This window comes from Plecotus auritus (assembly GCF_963455305.1).
Source record: "Plecotus auritus genome assembly, chromosome: 5".
NCBI lineage: Eukaryota > Metazoa > Chordata > Mammalia > Chiroptera > Vespertilionidae > Plecotus > Plecotus auritus.
The window spans coordinates 60245648-60262540 of NC_137776.1; the positions used below are offsets into that span (position 1 = coordinate 60245648).

General features: G+C 38.1%; 1 protein-coding gene across 1 annotated transcript in view; it reads left to right on the top strand.

The window, feature by feature from the left end:
* CCDC148 (coiled-coil domain containing 148) overlaps nt 1–16893 on the top strand; it is a 186054-nt gene that overhangs the window by 17625 nt on the left and 151536 nt on the right. The window contains exons 4-7 of the mRNA XM_080669329.1: nt 7101–7183; nt 7375–7526; nt 8667–8762; nt 8843–9024. Coding sequence (XP_080525455.1) covers nt 7101–7183; nt 7375–7526; nt 8667–8762; nt 8843–9024 — 513 coding nt within the window. The remainder of the gene's footprint in view (nt 1–7100; nt 7184–7374; nt 7527–8666; nt 8763–8842; nt 9025–16893) is intronic.

The following is a 16893-nucleotide window of genomic DNA, read 5'->3' on the forward strand; positions in this document are numbered from 1 at the left end:
AATATAACCTTCCAAAACTCAATCAGGAAGAATCTAAACATCTTAATAGGCCAATAACTATGGAAGACATTGAAGCAGTCATCAAAATGCTTCCAGCAAACAAAAGCCCGGGGCCAGACGGCTTCACAGGGGAGTTTTACCAAACATTCGAGGAAGAACTAAAACCTATCCTCCTCAGACTATTCCAAAAAATTCAAGAGGAAGGAACACTTCCAAGCTCCTTCTATGAAGCCAGCATCACCCTAATACCAAAACCAGATAAAGACAACACAATGAAAGACAATTACAGGCCAATATCCCTCATGAACGTAGATGCCAAAATCCTCAACAAAATTCTAGCAAATCGGATCCAGCAGTACATCAGAAAGATCATACACCATGACCAAGTAGGATTTATCCTGGGGATGCAGGGATGGTACAATATCCGCAAATCAATAAATGTGATACATCACATAAACAAATTGAGAGATAAAAATCACATGGTCATGCCGAAACCGGTTTGGCTCAGTGGATAAAGCATCGGCCTGTGGACTGAAGGGTCCCAGGTTCGATTCCGGTCAAGGGCACGTACCTTGGTTGCGGGCACATCCCCAGTGGGAGGTGTGCAGGAGGCAGCTGGTCGATGTTTCTCTCTCATCAATGTTTCTGACTCTCTATCCCTCTCTCTTCCTCTCTGTAAAAAAATCAATAAAATATTTTTTAAAAAAAATCACATAGTCATATCAATTGATGCAGAAAAAGCATTTGACAAAATCCAACACCCTTTCTTGATAAAAACTCTCAACAAGGTGGGAATAGAAGGATCATACCTCAACATAATAAAAGCTATATATGATAAACCCACAGCTAACATCATACTCAATGGGCAAAAATTAAAATCATTTCCCCTAAGAACAGGAACAAGACAGGGATGCCCACTCTCACCACTCCTGTTTGACATAGTACTGGAAGTATTAGCCATTGCAATTAGACAAGAAGAAGAAATAAAAGGCATCCGAATTGGAAAAGAAGAAGTAAAGCTGTCCTTATTTGCAGATGACATGATGTTGTACATAAAAAACCCGAAAGACTCCATCAAAAAACTAATAGACTTAATAAATGAATTCGGCAATGTAGCAGGATACAAAATTAACGCCAAGAAATCTATGGCATTTCTATACACCAATAGTGAACTTACAGAAAGAGAGACTAAAAAAGCAATCCCATTTACCATCTCACCAAAAAATTTAAGATACCTAGGAATAAACTTAACTAAGGAGGTAAAAGACCTATACACGGAAAACTACAGGACACTGAAAAAAGAGATAGAGGAAGACGTAAACAGATGGAAGAACATAGCATGTTCATGGATTGGGAGAATCAACATCATTAAAATGTCCATACTGCCCAAAGCAATCTATAGATTCAATAAATTCCCCATTAAAATACCAATGGCATATTTCACAGACCTAGAAAGAACTCTCCAAAAATTCATCTGGAATAAAAAAAGACCCCGAATAGCTGCAGCAATCCTGAGAAAGAAGAACAAAGTAGGTGGGATCTCAATACCAGATATCAAGCTGTATTACAAAGCCACTGTTCTCAAAACTGCCTGGTACTGGCACAAGAACAGACATATAGATTAATGGAATAGAATAGAGAACCCAGAAATCGACCCAAACCACTATGCTCAATTAATATTTGACAAAGGAGGCATGAACATACAATGGAGTCAAGACAGTCTTTTCAATAAATGGTGTTGGGAAAATTGGACAGATACATGCAAAAAAATGAAACTAGACCACCAACTTACACCATACACAAAAATAAACTCAAAATGGATACAGGACTTAAACCTAAGTCGAGAAACCATAAAAATACTAGAGGAATCCACCAGCAGAAAAATCTCTGACATATGCCGAAGCAATTTCTTCACTGATACTGCTCCTAGGGCAATGGAAACTAAAGAGAAAATAAACAAATGGACTACATCAAAATAAAAAGCTTTTGCACAGCAAAGGAGACCATCAATAAAACAACAAGAAGGCCCACTGCATGGGAGAACATATTTGCTAATGATATCAACGATAAGGGTTTAATCTCCAACATTTACAGGGAACTCATGCAGCTTAACAAAAAGAAGTTAACCCAATCAAAAAATTGGCAACTGATCTAAATAGACACTTTTCGAAAGAAGACAGAAGGAAGGCCAAGAGACATATGAATACCTGCTCAAAGTCACTAATCATCAGAGAGATGCAAATCAAAACAACAATGAGTACCATCTCACACCTGTCAGAATGGCTATTATCAACAAATGACAAGTGCTGGAGAGGATGCGGAGAAAAAGGAACCCTCGTGCACTGCTGGTGGGAATGCAGACTGGTGCAGCCACTGTGGAGAACAGTATGGAGTTTCCTCAAAAAACTAAAAATGGAACTCCCATTTGACCCAGTGATCCCACTTCTAGGAATATATTCCAAGAAACTAGAAACACCAATCAGAAAGGATATATGCACTCCTATGTTCATAGCAGCACATTTCACCATAGCTAAGATTTGGAAACAGCCTAATTGCCTGTCAGCAGATGAGTGGATTAAAAAACTGTGGTACATCTACACAATGGAATACTACGCTGCGGTAAAAAAGAAGGAGTTCTTACCATTTGCAACAACATGGATGGAGATGCAGAGCATTATGCTAAGTGAAATAAGCCAGGCAGAGAAAGGTAAATATCACATGATCTCACTCATTTGTGGAATATAATGAACAACATAAACTGATGAACAAAAATAGATCCAGAGACAGAGAAACATCAATCAGAACGTCAAACCTCAGGGAAGGTGGGGGAGGGGGTTAAGGGGGAGAGATCAACCAAAGGACTTAATCTACTTTCTAGATATGCCCATTGGCAAGGCAACCACCTGCAATGTAAACTAGCCTGGTGAAGGGTGTATTGAGCTCTCAGAGTCTACTCTCAGTACAGGTCCTCCAGGATGGTGCAAAAGTTCTAGGTGTAGAATCAGTCTCTTCAGAACATCAAAATTATCCAGAGTTTCCTAGGGTAACCACTTAGTTATGATAATGGCTAATCAAGTGAAACATGGGGTCCAAGAGGGTGGTAGAGTCGGACGCCATTTAAGCAAACAATAAGCAAAGAGACATGGGTTGTAAAAGGCAGAGCAATACCTTAATCAGTAAAGAAATTTTTTAAAAAAAGAGTGAGAAGTGGATCAAATAGCTGAGTCTAAGGTACAAGCTGTCTGCCCTGCTGAGGTCCTTCCTTGTTGGAGGACTAAAGCTTTGGCCTTCAGCCTGCACTGCTGCCCTAATTTTCTATAGATCTCCTTGCTGTTAGTTTCATTTATAGAACTTCAACTTCCTCTTGCTCTGCCTTTTACAACCCATGTCTCTTTGCTTATTGTTTGCTTAAATGGCTTCCGACTCTACCACCCTTTTGGACCCCATGTTTCACTTGATTTGCCATTATCATAACTAAGTGGTTACCCTAGGAAACTCTGGATAATTTTGATGTTCTGAAAAGACTGATTCTACACCTAGAACTTTTGCACCATCCTGGAGGACCTGTACTGAGAGTAGACTCTGAGAGCTCAAAACACCCTTCACCAGGCTAGTTTACATTGCAGGTGGTTGCCTTGCCAATGGGCATATCTAGAAAGTAGATTAATATATCCTCTAGGCAGCCCTAGCTGGTTTGGCTCAGTGGATAGTGTCAACCTGCAGACTGAAGGGTCCCAATTCAATTCCAGTCAAGGGCACATGCTCGGATTGTGGGCTCGATCCCCAGTGTGGGGCGTGAGGCTGCCGATCAATGACTCTTTCTCATCATTGATGTTTCTATCTCTCTCTCCCTCTCCCTTCCTCTCTGAAATCAATAAAAATATGTTTAAAATATATATAAAGTATATATCATCTAGCAAATGGTCACACAAAATCTCAAGAGGCTTTTTCCAGTAGCATCATGGTCAGTGGTACCAGAAGAAAGGCCAAATAGCATTAGGAGGCACTTAAATTGGCAGATTTGGACACAAAAGTTGCCTAACATTTATTTGAACCCCTCTACCGATGTGGAGGAGGTTGTATGTACTGCACAGTTGCAAACTCATGAACACCTGGGACCTAGTCTGGCTTGTCAGTGATGAAAAGGCAGAGTTATCATTTTTTAAATGTTCTTGTGTACATCACAATTTGTATCTATAGTTCCTAAATCATATTCTATAAAACAGAAATATTCTTCATGATACTCCAGAGTATAATGAATTTCATGGTCCTATATGTTAGGAAAATATATTTTATACATTTTTTGGAGAACCTCAATGCACTTTAGCATAATCAGGTTTCTAGGAAATCCTGCACTATAGAAACATGTCTGATTTTGTTTAGTTCACCATTTTCCATTTTTTCTAGGTAGCATCCCATATATTACTGTTCTATAGACCACAATTTAGGAAATGCTAGACTGCATTCACGAGCTAGTCCCAGATTCTTGTAGCTCTTGAGGGCATAAAAAATGCTTCTGGATTTTGTTGGGCACTCAGGAGAAGAAGAGAAATGGGCTGGTCTTGTCTGATGGGTCAGGGTTATTAGTCTATGAAGCCAAGATGGAGCTCACTAGAATTGTACATGCAAAGTAGCAGGTTGATCAAAGCCACTTCTGTTGGTTTGGATGATCTATTATGGCTTTCTAGGTGCTGAAAATATAAGGGAACTAAGCTAGATGGTTCATAAGTACTATGTTTTTGTTTAAACAAATCCATTATGAAATAATTTCTGGTTTTACTACACTACTATGCACCCATCATTCATTTAATAGTTTCAAATGTGATCTTAAAGGTACTTCTGACAAAAATTACACACTGGGAAAAAACGTAGTGAAGTGTCATCTACACTAGTACCTTTTTTTTATACATACAAACAAAACTTCTGGCCCATGTAAGTGAATAGGTTTAGAAGAAGATGGCACATATATAACATGGAATATTGTGCAGCCATTTAAATAAATGGTAACCATGATAATTACTTTAAAATATCTTTAAAATATTATTCAAAAAAACCTCAATATAAAATGGTAAATATGCCATAATTACAACCATTTAAAATATATATACATGTAGACAACAGCTAGAAACTTATAAGCAAAATTTTTAAAATTGTTGTATTAAAGTGTTGTAATTGTTCCTATTTAATTTTATGCCATTTCTAATATTGCATTTTTGTAATCATAATAAATCAAAACTCTTTTCTATTATTTCATTAAACCTGCCATAAACAAAGAATAAACTACAACATTTTTGAGTGTCCATTTAGAGCAGGTTATGCTTTTACTCTAAAAATGACTGTATTTATTTTTTGTTTGTTTTTAATTCTCACTGGAGGATATTTTTTCCATTGATTTTTTTAGAGAGAATGAAAGAGAGGAAGGAGAGAGGGGGAGAGAGAGAGAGAGAGACATTGATGTGAGAGAAACACATCAACTGGTTGCCTGTCAGTTTTTTTGGGGTTGGGTATTGAACCCACAACCAAGGTACGTGCCCTTGACTGGGCCGATGCTCTAACTACTGAGAAACCAACTAGGGCTAAAAATCACTATATTTAATATGTAAAAGGTCATTAAGATTTATTCCTTTTACTACTGTATAAAAATCAAATATATTTTTTACTCTTATTTCCTTAGTTCAGGAGTTCATTTTCTCTTAACTTTTAAAATAACCTCCTTGTTGGTTCAGATTTACTTGTCCCCTCCTGTTCATTTTCCCTTTCTATTGCTCACCCCTCTTTCCAATCTGTGCTGCACCTTGCTGCCTTGGGAATCTGAAACACAGATCTGCTGAGCAGGGGAGGTCAGCTTAATATCCCATAATGGCTTCCCAAAGCCCTGAGCTCTCTCTAAAGAAGTGGTGCTAGGGCATGTCACGGGCTCACCTTGGTTTTTGCTGTTATTTCTCCCCAGAGTGTTCACTTACGCTTCTTTTCCTTGCAAAACATTTGGTCTTGAATAAAACGTCCACAGATGTTGATATTTGGTCCACGCCTTGATATTTGGTCCTGTCTAAAACATGCATAGTTAATATAAATTCTTCTCTTCTGCAAGATTCCAACCTGGAACCATCTAGCTAACCCCATTTTCCATTACCAGCTAGGCTACTGAGGCAAGAAGGGCTATTACTGGCAATACAGTCACAACCCTATTGGACCAATAAAACATGTTAGTACTTTTTTTAAAAATTTCTTTATTGATTAAGGTGTTACATATGTGTCCTTATTCCCCCATTACCTCCCCATCCCCCCAACTCATACCCTCACCTCCCTGTTGTCTGTGTCCATTCATTAGGCTTATATGCATGCATACATGTCCTTTGATTGATCTCTCCCCCTTACCCCCACCCTCCCCTACCTTCCCTCTGAGGTTTGACGGCCTGATCGATGTTTCTCCATCTCTGGATCTGTTTTTGTTCTTCAGTTTATGTTGTTCATTATATTCTATAAATGAGTGAGATCATGTGATATTTATCTTTCTCTGCCTGGCTTATTTCACTTAGTATAACGCTCTCCAGTTTCATCCATGTTGTTGCAAATGGTAAGAACTCCTTTTTTACCACAGTGTAGTATTCCATTGTGTAGATGTACCACAGTTTTTTAATCCACTCATCTGCTCATGGGCACTTAGGCTGTTTCCAAATCTTAGCTATGGTCATGATTCCTGTAAGCCAAAAGTAGAAATAAACATTTTTATCTGAATCCAGCATTTCCTAAGCATGAGCATTTTTTGACAGAACCAAGGACCATTTAGCATGGACCAAATATGCTCATGGATGTTTTAGACAGGACCAAATTTCAAGGACCTTTAGCATAGATCAAAGTCTCCATGGATGTTTTGGTTATGATGAACTATCAAAGACCTTTTGGTATGGACCAAATGTCTCCATAGACATTTTGGAGAGACCAAATGTTCACCGATTGTGTCAGGCAAGTACCAAATCCATGTTAGGAATTTAGTATATGATCAGAATAAATAAACTGGTGAATAAAACCACATTAGATTAAATTCTACTACTATTTTTTAAACCCATATTTTTAAAACCCAGTAATGTCTATTTCAGGTGTAAAGTGGAATCTGAAATAAAATCTTTTTTCAAAGAAGAGAACATTGGAAATGAATGTCTGTCTGACCTTAAGAATTTTGGTGAGATTTTTTTAATCCTGTATTTAAAGGTGTATTTTGAAAATGAAAGTGGACCACTTACTTCATATTCTTTTATTAACTGCTGTTTGTTTTTTTTCTAAAATAATCCAAAAATAAATCTGCATTCTAAGAACCTGTCCTTAAAAATTTTAAATAATGTGTTATCTTGATTTAATTTTGTTTCACTATAGAACAAGAGTTATCTGAACAATGGTGCCTGTATCTTAAAAATGTGATAAATCCTATTCAGCAATTGATAGCAGACCTAAAATACAGACAGCATCACATTGCACAGCATTCACACTCACACAGTGAGTTGAACTCAGTGGATGTACTGGAAGAGGTCAGTATATTACCTTTACTTTTAATAATGTAATATTTCATTTTTGTCCCAACTAGAACAGTTTGAGATAAGGAACCAACATGGGTGTATTTTAATAGAAGATACAGCAAATTCTGTCTATTCAGTATCTTAAACATCCCTAAATCTGTCTAAGCTTGTTCATTTGGAACCTGAAATGTTACAATGGCCTCATACTTATTCTCCCTGCTTTCATTCTTGCTCCTCCTCCCATTGCATTCTGGTACCTACATTCAGTACATGGGGATCAAGCCATTCCCCTGGTAAATCCCCTCAGGGCTCCTCCTGGCCCACATCATGCCCCTCTCTGCTTCTTCAGTCTCATCTCCTACCTGAAACCTTCTTCCTCCTAAACTCTGTCCCTGGTCTGGCCTTCTCTCTATTCCTTCTCACACTTATCAGGCTCCTTCCTGTCTCAGGGCCTGGGCGCTGGCTATTTCCTCTGTTTCACTGAGGGTACTTTTGTCCTTTAGGTGTTTGCTTAAATGTCCTCTCTTCTGAGTGACCTGTTCTGATCGTCCACTTGAGAGAAGCCATAGTCACTCCCTATTACTCACCCTGTTTTTACATTACTTACCTCCTGATACTCTCGTAGCTATTTTTCATTAGTTTATTGACTATCTCCCCTGACTACAGCATAAACTCCGTGATCATAGCTGCACTAGACGTAGGCTTTTTTAGGTGATTTTTCTCGCTCTATTTTTCAGTTGTCTTTAGTGTTGTTATATTGCTTTTGTAAATGACAATTTATAAAAATATATAAAAATCTTGCCCAGCTGGGGGTTAGAGGCAAGATTGCAAGGGAAGGAAAGGGTGATTAGAACAGACAATCTGGTAAGCTCTCTGCCTAAAGACAAACAAAATCAAAATGTGGTTGCAGAGGCTAGGACCCCAATGTACTTCCCAGCTTAGTTTTGAGTTATGTGTCTGGAAGACCCTCTGATAAACACACGCCCGGCTATGGCATCACTTGAACCCTCTTCCCCAGGTCCTCAAAGGCACATTCTCTTATCTAATTTCTCATCACTTACTGGCTTTTGAGATTAATTCTTGTGAATTTAAATATACATATTGAATGAATCACAAGAATTTGCATACTACTTGTTCTAAATGTTCCAATAGGTTGACTCTGTGAAGAAACAATTAAAAGCTGTCTTTGAAAGACTTAGCCTGGAGCAACAGAATTTAGAAAATAATCTTTCAGACTGGACTATTAAAGTAAGTGTGAAGCAGACAGTAATTTGTTTATCAATTTGTCATTGGTGTTAAATAAAACAATCATTTAATTTATTTTTCAGATAGTAGATCATTATTCAGAAGAAAGGAGGAACCTGCTTAGTGAAGTGCCAATGGAATTAGAAGCTTTGGAATGCCCATACCCTGATTTGAAATCTTCAATTTTTAATGAGTTCTGTAACTTCACAGAGAAATATCAAAAGAAACTTCAAGATTGTGATCTGCAGTTAGAAGACATAAATAGGTAATAACATAAAACTACTTGAATTATGTAGATTTTTGCTACTACATTTTTATTTTTCTGGGAGGTTACTATACTTCTGATTTACCATTTTCATAGGTACTATGTGATTGGAATACAGTCAATCGATAAATGTTTAGATTGAATATTTTTTGAATGGAAAGGGTTCTTTTTCCCCTCTCCAAAATGATTTCTCTGAAATAGTGGTTTTAAAGGTTTTTATAAGTTGAAACATGATGAAAATAGCCTTCTCACTGAGCTCTCTACTACACAGGGAAGAAATAGTTTTTTTCAAACATGAAATTTTAGTAACTATTGATTTTCATTTCAAGATGTGAAGCGCTTCTTCAGTGGAGATTTACAGTTCAGTAGTAACAATTGGTTGCAATGAAAAATGTAGTTATGGGATTAGGTTATTTGTAATCCACCGTGATTTTGTCTTATGGTAAACATAAGTATATTTTGTAAATTTTTAAAAACATGCTAAATTTTTTTTAGAAAGTGTAGTTTTTGTTGTAATCCTTTCTTGAATGACAAATATACTGTTAAGTGATTTAAAATTCAGTTTTGGCAGGGTCAACTTCTCTAGTGTAAATTCTATATTAAAATTCATTTCATGAACAAACTCAGAAATGCCATGTGGCTCAGATCAATAGTTTACCTCATGTAATGTTTGGCATATGAAGTTTCTGGGGAATGTTTTATATGGAAATATGCTTTTTATTCTATTACATTGACCTAAAAAAATTTCCCCAAAGAACATGTATTTAAAAAGAAAGAAAAACTATTGCAGAGATACATTTATAGTGTCCTTTTACTAAGGACTATTACTTTGAAACAGAAGAAAATAAATATGACAAATATTTGTATTTCTTACATTTCTTAATGAATTGTTTGTAAATGAAATGCCTCTATATGAAATTACTAGTGTTAAGAAATGAATAACAACAAGGAAAACCTTAAATCCAACCAAGTAGAGTTATGTGCTTTAGTAGCTTCTTGACCCACAGTCTCCAGTTACTACTTGTCTCTGCACACTCGGCGAGGCAGTCCTAGGTGACATCTGAGTCTTTCCTGACCTAACCTTCTTTCTTACATCTCTGTGGTGATGGTCTCATCTTCTGCCCTAACAAACATGTTTTGGTCTCCTAAGAGCTTCATCTCTCCCACCTCTCTGCCTTCTACTTTTCCTTTCCATATTGCAATAAAGCTGAGAAAAAAATGAATAATATATCATTTATACGTGTTGATTAATTGATGATATAATTGAAAATCAGTCACAGTGATGTATTGACTCTACCATGCACTTGATTTAAGTCACTAATTGTAAAATAAACATCCTTTCTCCCTTCCCTAACCCAACCTTATAAAGAGGTTTTAGAACTCAGCAAGAAAAAAGGAGAGGGTTTGTGTGTGTGTGTGTTTTGTGACAGATGCATTACTGTCAGGCTGATTCGGGCTGTGAGGAAGGTAAATCTGACTCTGTCCTTTTTAAAAAACAATTTAAATTGATTTCAGAGAGGAAGGGAGAGGGAGAGAGAGATAGAAACATCAATGATGAGGGAATCATTGATTGGCTGCCTCCTGCAAGCCCACTACTGGGGATCAAGCCTGCAACCTGGGCATGTGCCCTGACCGGGAATCAAAGTGTGACCTCCTGGTCCATAGGTTGATGCTCAATCACTGAGCAACACCAGCCAGGCTGACTCCTTTTAAAGCAAGTTGATTGCCTCATGACCTTTCCTTACACATGGCATTTTGTCCCCTTAGCGCAGGTGACTGAGATGGTGGTGTCTCTCGGTTAGCAGCTCCTAAACATGGAGGAGTTTGCCTTCTGCAGCCTACATGTAATGCCTCCCTCCTGCTAAGACCTACCCCTCACAGCCCACTTTCCTACCTTCCTTTTAATCTGACTTCTTCCTTCATACAACCCTGAGCACTCAGAAAAAGATGAGATTCACAGCTCCATTGATGTTACTGAAGATTTAAGTAGAAAATAAGATGAATGTACATCACATGCTAAGGGAAGAAACAAGGATTAGAACAAGACAGAAAAGGGGTAGGGAGGATGTTTTAAAAAGGGATAGTAAATGACTAGACTCTGATCCCTTGAAGACAAAGTAATTTATTAACAACATTTGTATCCTTAGCACCTAGCATATCTGGGCACATCATAGCTGTAAAATAAATGATTGTTCAACTGAGTGGCAAACAATTAAGATGAGCATGGCAAGGCATGTTATAGGGCCAGTAGGAATCTAGTTTGGAGGAATACAGGTTCATGAATCCTTCTTTAATAGTGTGCTTCCCACATATAATTATACCGAATAAAGTTTATAAAATTAATGATGTTTTACTTCATGAATATTTATTGGGTAATCCTTAACATACCAGTGATCTCTGCTAAGCTCCTTACCAGGGTGTTCAATAGACAGACTAGATAGGATATGGCTTTGCCTTTAAGAGGGCTTGGAATATTTAGAGGAAGCAATTTATTTACATGTATCCTAATCAAATACATATTACATGCTCACAGCCACTAAGAGACTATTTTATAATATGCTGGCTGTGAATGATGAGATAAAACTGAATGACATTTCAGGCATAGCTTCATTGAGGAGAAAGAGAGTAAATGGGCTATTTTGAATAAGTACAGAGGTCATGAGCATCAACAATCTGACTGGTGGGCAGTAAGGTGGGCAAAATAATATTCTAACTAGCACAATGAATTATTTGTTCAACTGTTATATGAGTTTGTCCAGTATCTGCCATTATTTTGAGATGGCCATTTCCCCTTTTGGTTCCAGTTATTAGGCTTTGTAAGGATACACATAGATTGTGCCCAGGTAGGTACATACCTACATAAGTGAGTTTGTGCATATTTTAAATAGATGTGTGTTGCTATGATATAACAACGTTGACATTTCTGGGGGGCGTTTTTAAGTTATAAGTTTTCATTGGGCTAACCGCAGTGGACCTCAAGGTTAATCCCAACATTTATTTTAATTCCCCCTATTTTGTAACAGCTTACTGGTTTGGCTTGGAATGACTCTATCACAGACCGAAAGGTAGGCCCTGGTGGGATTGTGCACCAGTCAGTCACCACATTTCCCCGGCCACATCTACTAGCTCATGGTGGTCCCCAAGTCAAGGACAAAGCTCAGAACTTTTGTTAGGTACTTGAGGAATAGTGTCTTTTTTTCTTTGTGGATGGACCAAGAAAGTACATAGTTGAGGTTGCTGCTGGCAGCTGTTGTGTGAATGAAGGAAAACAGCACACAAGAAGCCCAGATAATCATGGGGAAACTGAGCTGGCGCCCTGTTTGAACTGTGTGGGAAGCCACCCTCACTGCTGGATTTTCAAGGGTAATTAGTCCACATTAATGTCTAAAGCCAGTGTGAGTAGGAATTCAAGCAACTAAAATTTTATATGCTAGTTGATTTGATTTCAATATATCCACAACTTATGAAATAATCTTATTAGTTTAGTGCAATTACAATTGAAGAATTGTTAAAACGTATTCTAAAATGTATTAGGAAGATTAAGGTTGTAAAATAAGCCAGAGTTTCAAAATGAAGAATAACTGAGATTGGGTGTGAAACTTGCATGGCCAAATACAAATATATAATATCAAAATAGATTAGAAAGTTTTATATATTTGTGGGATATGTAGCAGATAAGTAGAACAAAAAAGAAATATAGAACATATCTATAATAATTTAATTTATTATAAAGGAAAAATTTCAAAACTATAGTAAAGATTGGATTATTTATAGGAGCATTAAATAATAGGAAGTTGGAAAATTGAGGTTAGAGCTCTTTCTTATCCCATATTACTAAAAAACTTTAGGTTTATTAAAATATGAATAAGAAAAATAATAAAATAATGAGATAAAAAACAAGACAAATATTAAGTAATTTTGGAATGGGGAAGGCCTTTTAAAGTATGCTATCTGCAGGGAAAATCATAAAGAAAAGGTTTGTTTTTTTTTTTTTAAATAAATCTTTATTGTTCAGATTATTACAGGTGTTCCTCTTTTTTTCCCCCTAGCTCCCCTCCACCTGATTCCCCACCCCACCCCATGCCCTTACCCCCCGCCACTGTCTTCATCCATAGGTGTAAGCTTTTTGTCCAGTCTCTTCCCACACCCCTCACACCCCCTCCCCCCTGAGAATTGTCAGTCCACTCCCTTTCTATGTCCCTGATTCTATTATATTCACCAGTCCATTCTGTTCTTCAGATTTTTTATTCACTTGATTTTTAGATTCACTTGTTGGTAGGTATATATTTGATGTCATTTTGTTGTTCATAATTTTTATCTTTACCTTTTTCTTCTTCTTCCTCTTCTTAAAGAACACCCTTCAGCATTTCATGTAATCCTGGTTTGGTGGTGATGAACTCCTTTAGCTTTTTCTTGTCTGTGAAGCTCTTTATCTGACCTTCAACTCTGAATGATAGCTTTGCTGGGTAGAGTAATCTTGGTTGTAGGTTCTTGCTGTTCATCACTTTGAATATTTCTTGCCACTCCCTTCTGGCCTGCATAGTTTCTGCCGAGAAATCAGCTGACAGTCATATGGGTGCTCCCTTGTAGGTAACTAACCGTTTTTCTCTTGCTGCTTTCAAGATTCTCTCTTTGTCTTTTGCCCTTGGCATTTTAATTATGATGTGTCTTGGTGTGGTCCTCTTTGGATTCCTCTTGTATGGGGTTCTGTGTGCTTCCTGAACTTGTAAGTCTATTTCTTTCACCAGGTAGGGAAAGTTTTCTGTCATTATTTCTTCTAATAGGTTTTCAATATTTTGCTCTTTCTCTTCTTCTGGCACCCCAAAAATTCGGATGTTGGTACGCTTAAAGTTGTCCCAGAGGCTCCTTACACTATCTTCATATTTTTGGATTTTTTCTTTTTGTTTTTCTGGTTGGGTGTTTTTTGTTTCCTCATATTTCAGATCTTTGGTTTGATTCTTGGGGTACGTTGATCTACAGTTGAGTTTCTGTATATTCTTTATTTCAGACAGTGTATGCTTAATTTCTGACTGGTCCTTTTCCATTTTTTTGGCATTCTCATTAAGGTCCTTGAAGGTCTCACTAAGCTCCTCGGAGGTCTCATCAAGTTTCTCGGCGGTTTTTAGAAGATTTTTGAGTAACCTTATAAATGTGGTTCTGAACTCTATGTCGTCCATTAATTTGCTTTCCTCCATTTCTCTCATTCGTGACATGTTTCTTTGTCTCTGCATTTTGCTGCTTCCTTATGTTGATGGAGTGGCTTTGTGTGGTAGGTGACCTATAGGGGCCAGTAGCTCAGCCTCCCCAATCACCTGAGGTGGACGCCTTTGGTACACCCCTTTGTGGGCTGAGTGCAAAGTCTTAGTGTAGTTAAGCCTTGATTGCTGTTGGTACACTGGGAGGAATTGACCTCCAGGCCAATTGGCTGTGAGGACCCGCTGTGTCTATAATGGAAGAACTGCTGCGCTGGAGACACGCTTATGGTGCAGGACTTGTTTCAGCGAGGCTTTGGTGCTCACTGAGTCTGCCTCTTGAATGTATCACTTATGGATGTGAGGAGATGAAATCTGGTGTCTCACACTGACCACTAGGTACACTGGCTTCTGGATCTCCAATGGGGTGCAGGTCAGCTACTGTCTGAGGCCACCCAGCAGGCACTACAGCAAGAACTACAGTTTTCTCCTCTTTGCTTGGAGTTTGGAGGTTTTGGAGCTGTCTGACCCGGGCTGCAAGTTTGCTAGGTTAAGCTGCGATAGGGTAGGCCATTCATATGCTAAAGCCGGTGCTTGGAGCTTGGGTGGGTTCGTAGATTGTGCAGGGCGGCGTCTCAGGGTGTGACTAGGCTAGGGCGTGGCAAACAGCGATGGCTGCCAGTAAGCCAGCTCTGCAGCTCTGCGTCTCCGACTGTGTCCCCGCGTCCCGCGCCCCAGCACAATAAACAATTGTTCCTTCGCGCAGCCCTGCAAGCAAGCCTCCCTCACTTTCCGACCCCACGGCAGACAGTCCAGCTTCTCCCCATAGGAGTTTGGGTCCCCCGCGTCTCCCCAGAAACGAGTTCGGAGTAATCGGGAGCTTATCTCCCTTCGGGTTGAAAACAGCAGCGCTTTCAGTCACCCGTCGCCAGCCCAATTCGTGCATCTCCGTACCTCAGCTTTTCAGCGCTTGTGCACCCCTCAATGTTGTTTGCTCTTTCCTTCTAGTTGTAGAACTTCCACTCAGCCAGCTTTCCCATGGTTCTGGGTGATAGACGTTCTGTCTTTTAGTTGTAGTTTTGAAATTGTTGTGCGAGGCAGCAGTTTAGGTGCTTACCTATGCCGCCATCCAAGAAAAGGTTTAAATAAGTGCAATGACATAAGCATTAAAAAAAAAATCTAACAGGATGGTTTCTCGGGCAAGTTAAATCTTTAAATAATCAATAGGGACTTCCACTTTCTGGTCCAGCAGTTAAGGAGCTTAGAGTTTGTCACTCTGCTCTGAAAACCTGAACAAGCTAAAAAATCACCAACTCTTCTTAGATACATCAGTGTAGCAAAGTCACAGGGCAAACTGCTGCCCTCCAAATTGGAGAGACAGGCAATACAGAGATTCACATTTTACCGAGAAGAAACCCAGGAGCAGAAACCTTCATGTGGTGACTATCTGGTGTTCAGGTTTGGACATGTTGAATTTGAGATGCTGTCAGATTTACAAATACAGATTTTGTAAAGACAGTCAGTTATATGAGTTATAGGTATTTTGTTTATAAAAATGAAAAAGTATTCTACACATATCCATTGATTTTCTTGATGAATCAGATCCAATATTATCCAATTTTTTCAATAAATGTTTATTAACCTTCTATGTTTACTAACTTTCATTGTGTTAAATATTCTTTTACAACTTATTTTTTATTACTTGCATGGTATTACAATATATGGTTGTACCACAAAAATTCAACCCACTACCTGGTTTTGCAGTTATTTATTACATATTTTGATATTTGTTTAAAAACCTTGATACAAAAAACTTTTTCACTATATTTTGAGTAATCCCATGATTATTTTCTTTTAAGATGAATTCTTAGAAATGGAACTGATAAATCAAAGGGTGTGAAAAAGTCTAAGGCTTTTGAGAATGTTTAAAGTAATAAAGTAATTAAGTATTTTCAAATATGTATTTATTGAAATACAATGTATTAAATGTAGGTGAAACCTACAAAAGTAGGTTTAACCTAATAAAGGGTAAAAGGGGCCAAATACATGGTAAAAGAAGGTGATTTGACTGTGGATGGTGGGCACACAATGCAATATATAGATCATATGTTATAGAAATGTACACTTGAACCTATATGATCTTATTAACTAAGGTCACCCCAGCAAATTTAATAATGACTTTTTTTTTTAATATATTTTATTGATTTTTTACAGAGAGGAAGGGAGAGGAATAGAGAGTTAGAAACATCGATGGGAGAGAAACATCGATCAGCTGCCTCCTGCATACCCCCTACTGGGGATGTGCCCGCAACCAAGGTACATGCCCTTGACCGGAATCGAACCCGGGACCCCTCAGTCCGCAGGCCGACGCTCTATCCACTGAGCCAAACCGGTTAGGGCAATAATGACTTTTTTAAAAGTAGGTTTAACCATATTGCTTTCTAGGAAAGTAGAAACAATGTATGCTTTCACCAACAGTCTACCATTTGATCCATCTTGTAGGCATGTAGAAGGGCAGTGGATATTGCCATCACCTATAAATAGCACCAGTGTCTTGTTAATATTCTCTTTTTCGATATTTATCTACATAGCACAGCGGTGTAGAATCCCTGTTCTTATGTGAAATTTTTGCCAGCAGAATTGGCAAAAAGATGAAAAAGATAAAAGATAAGATAGA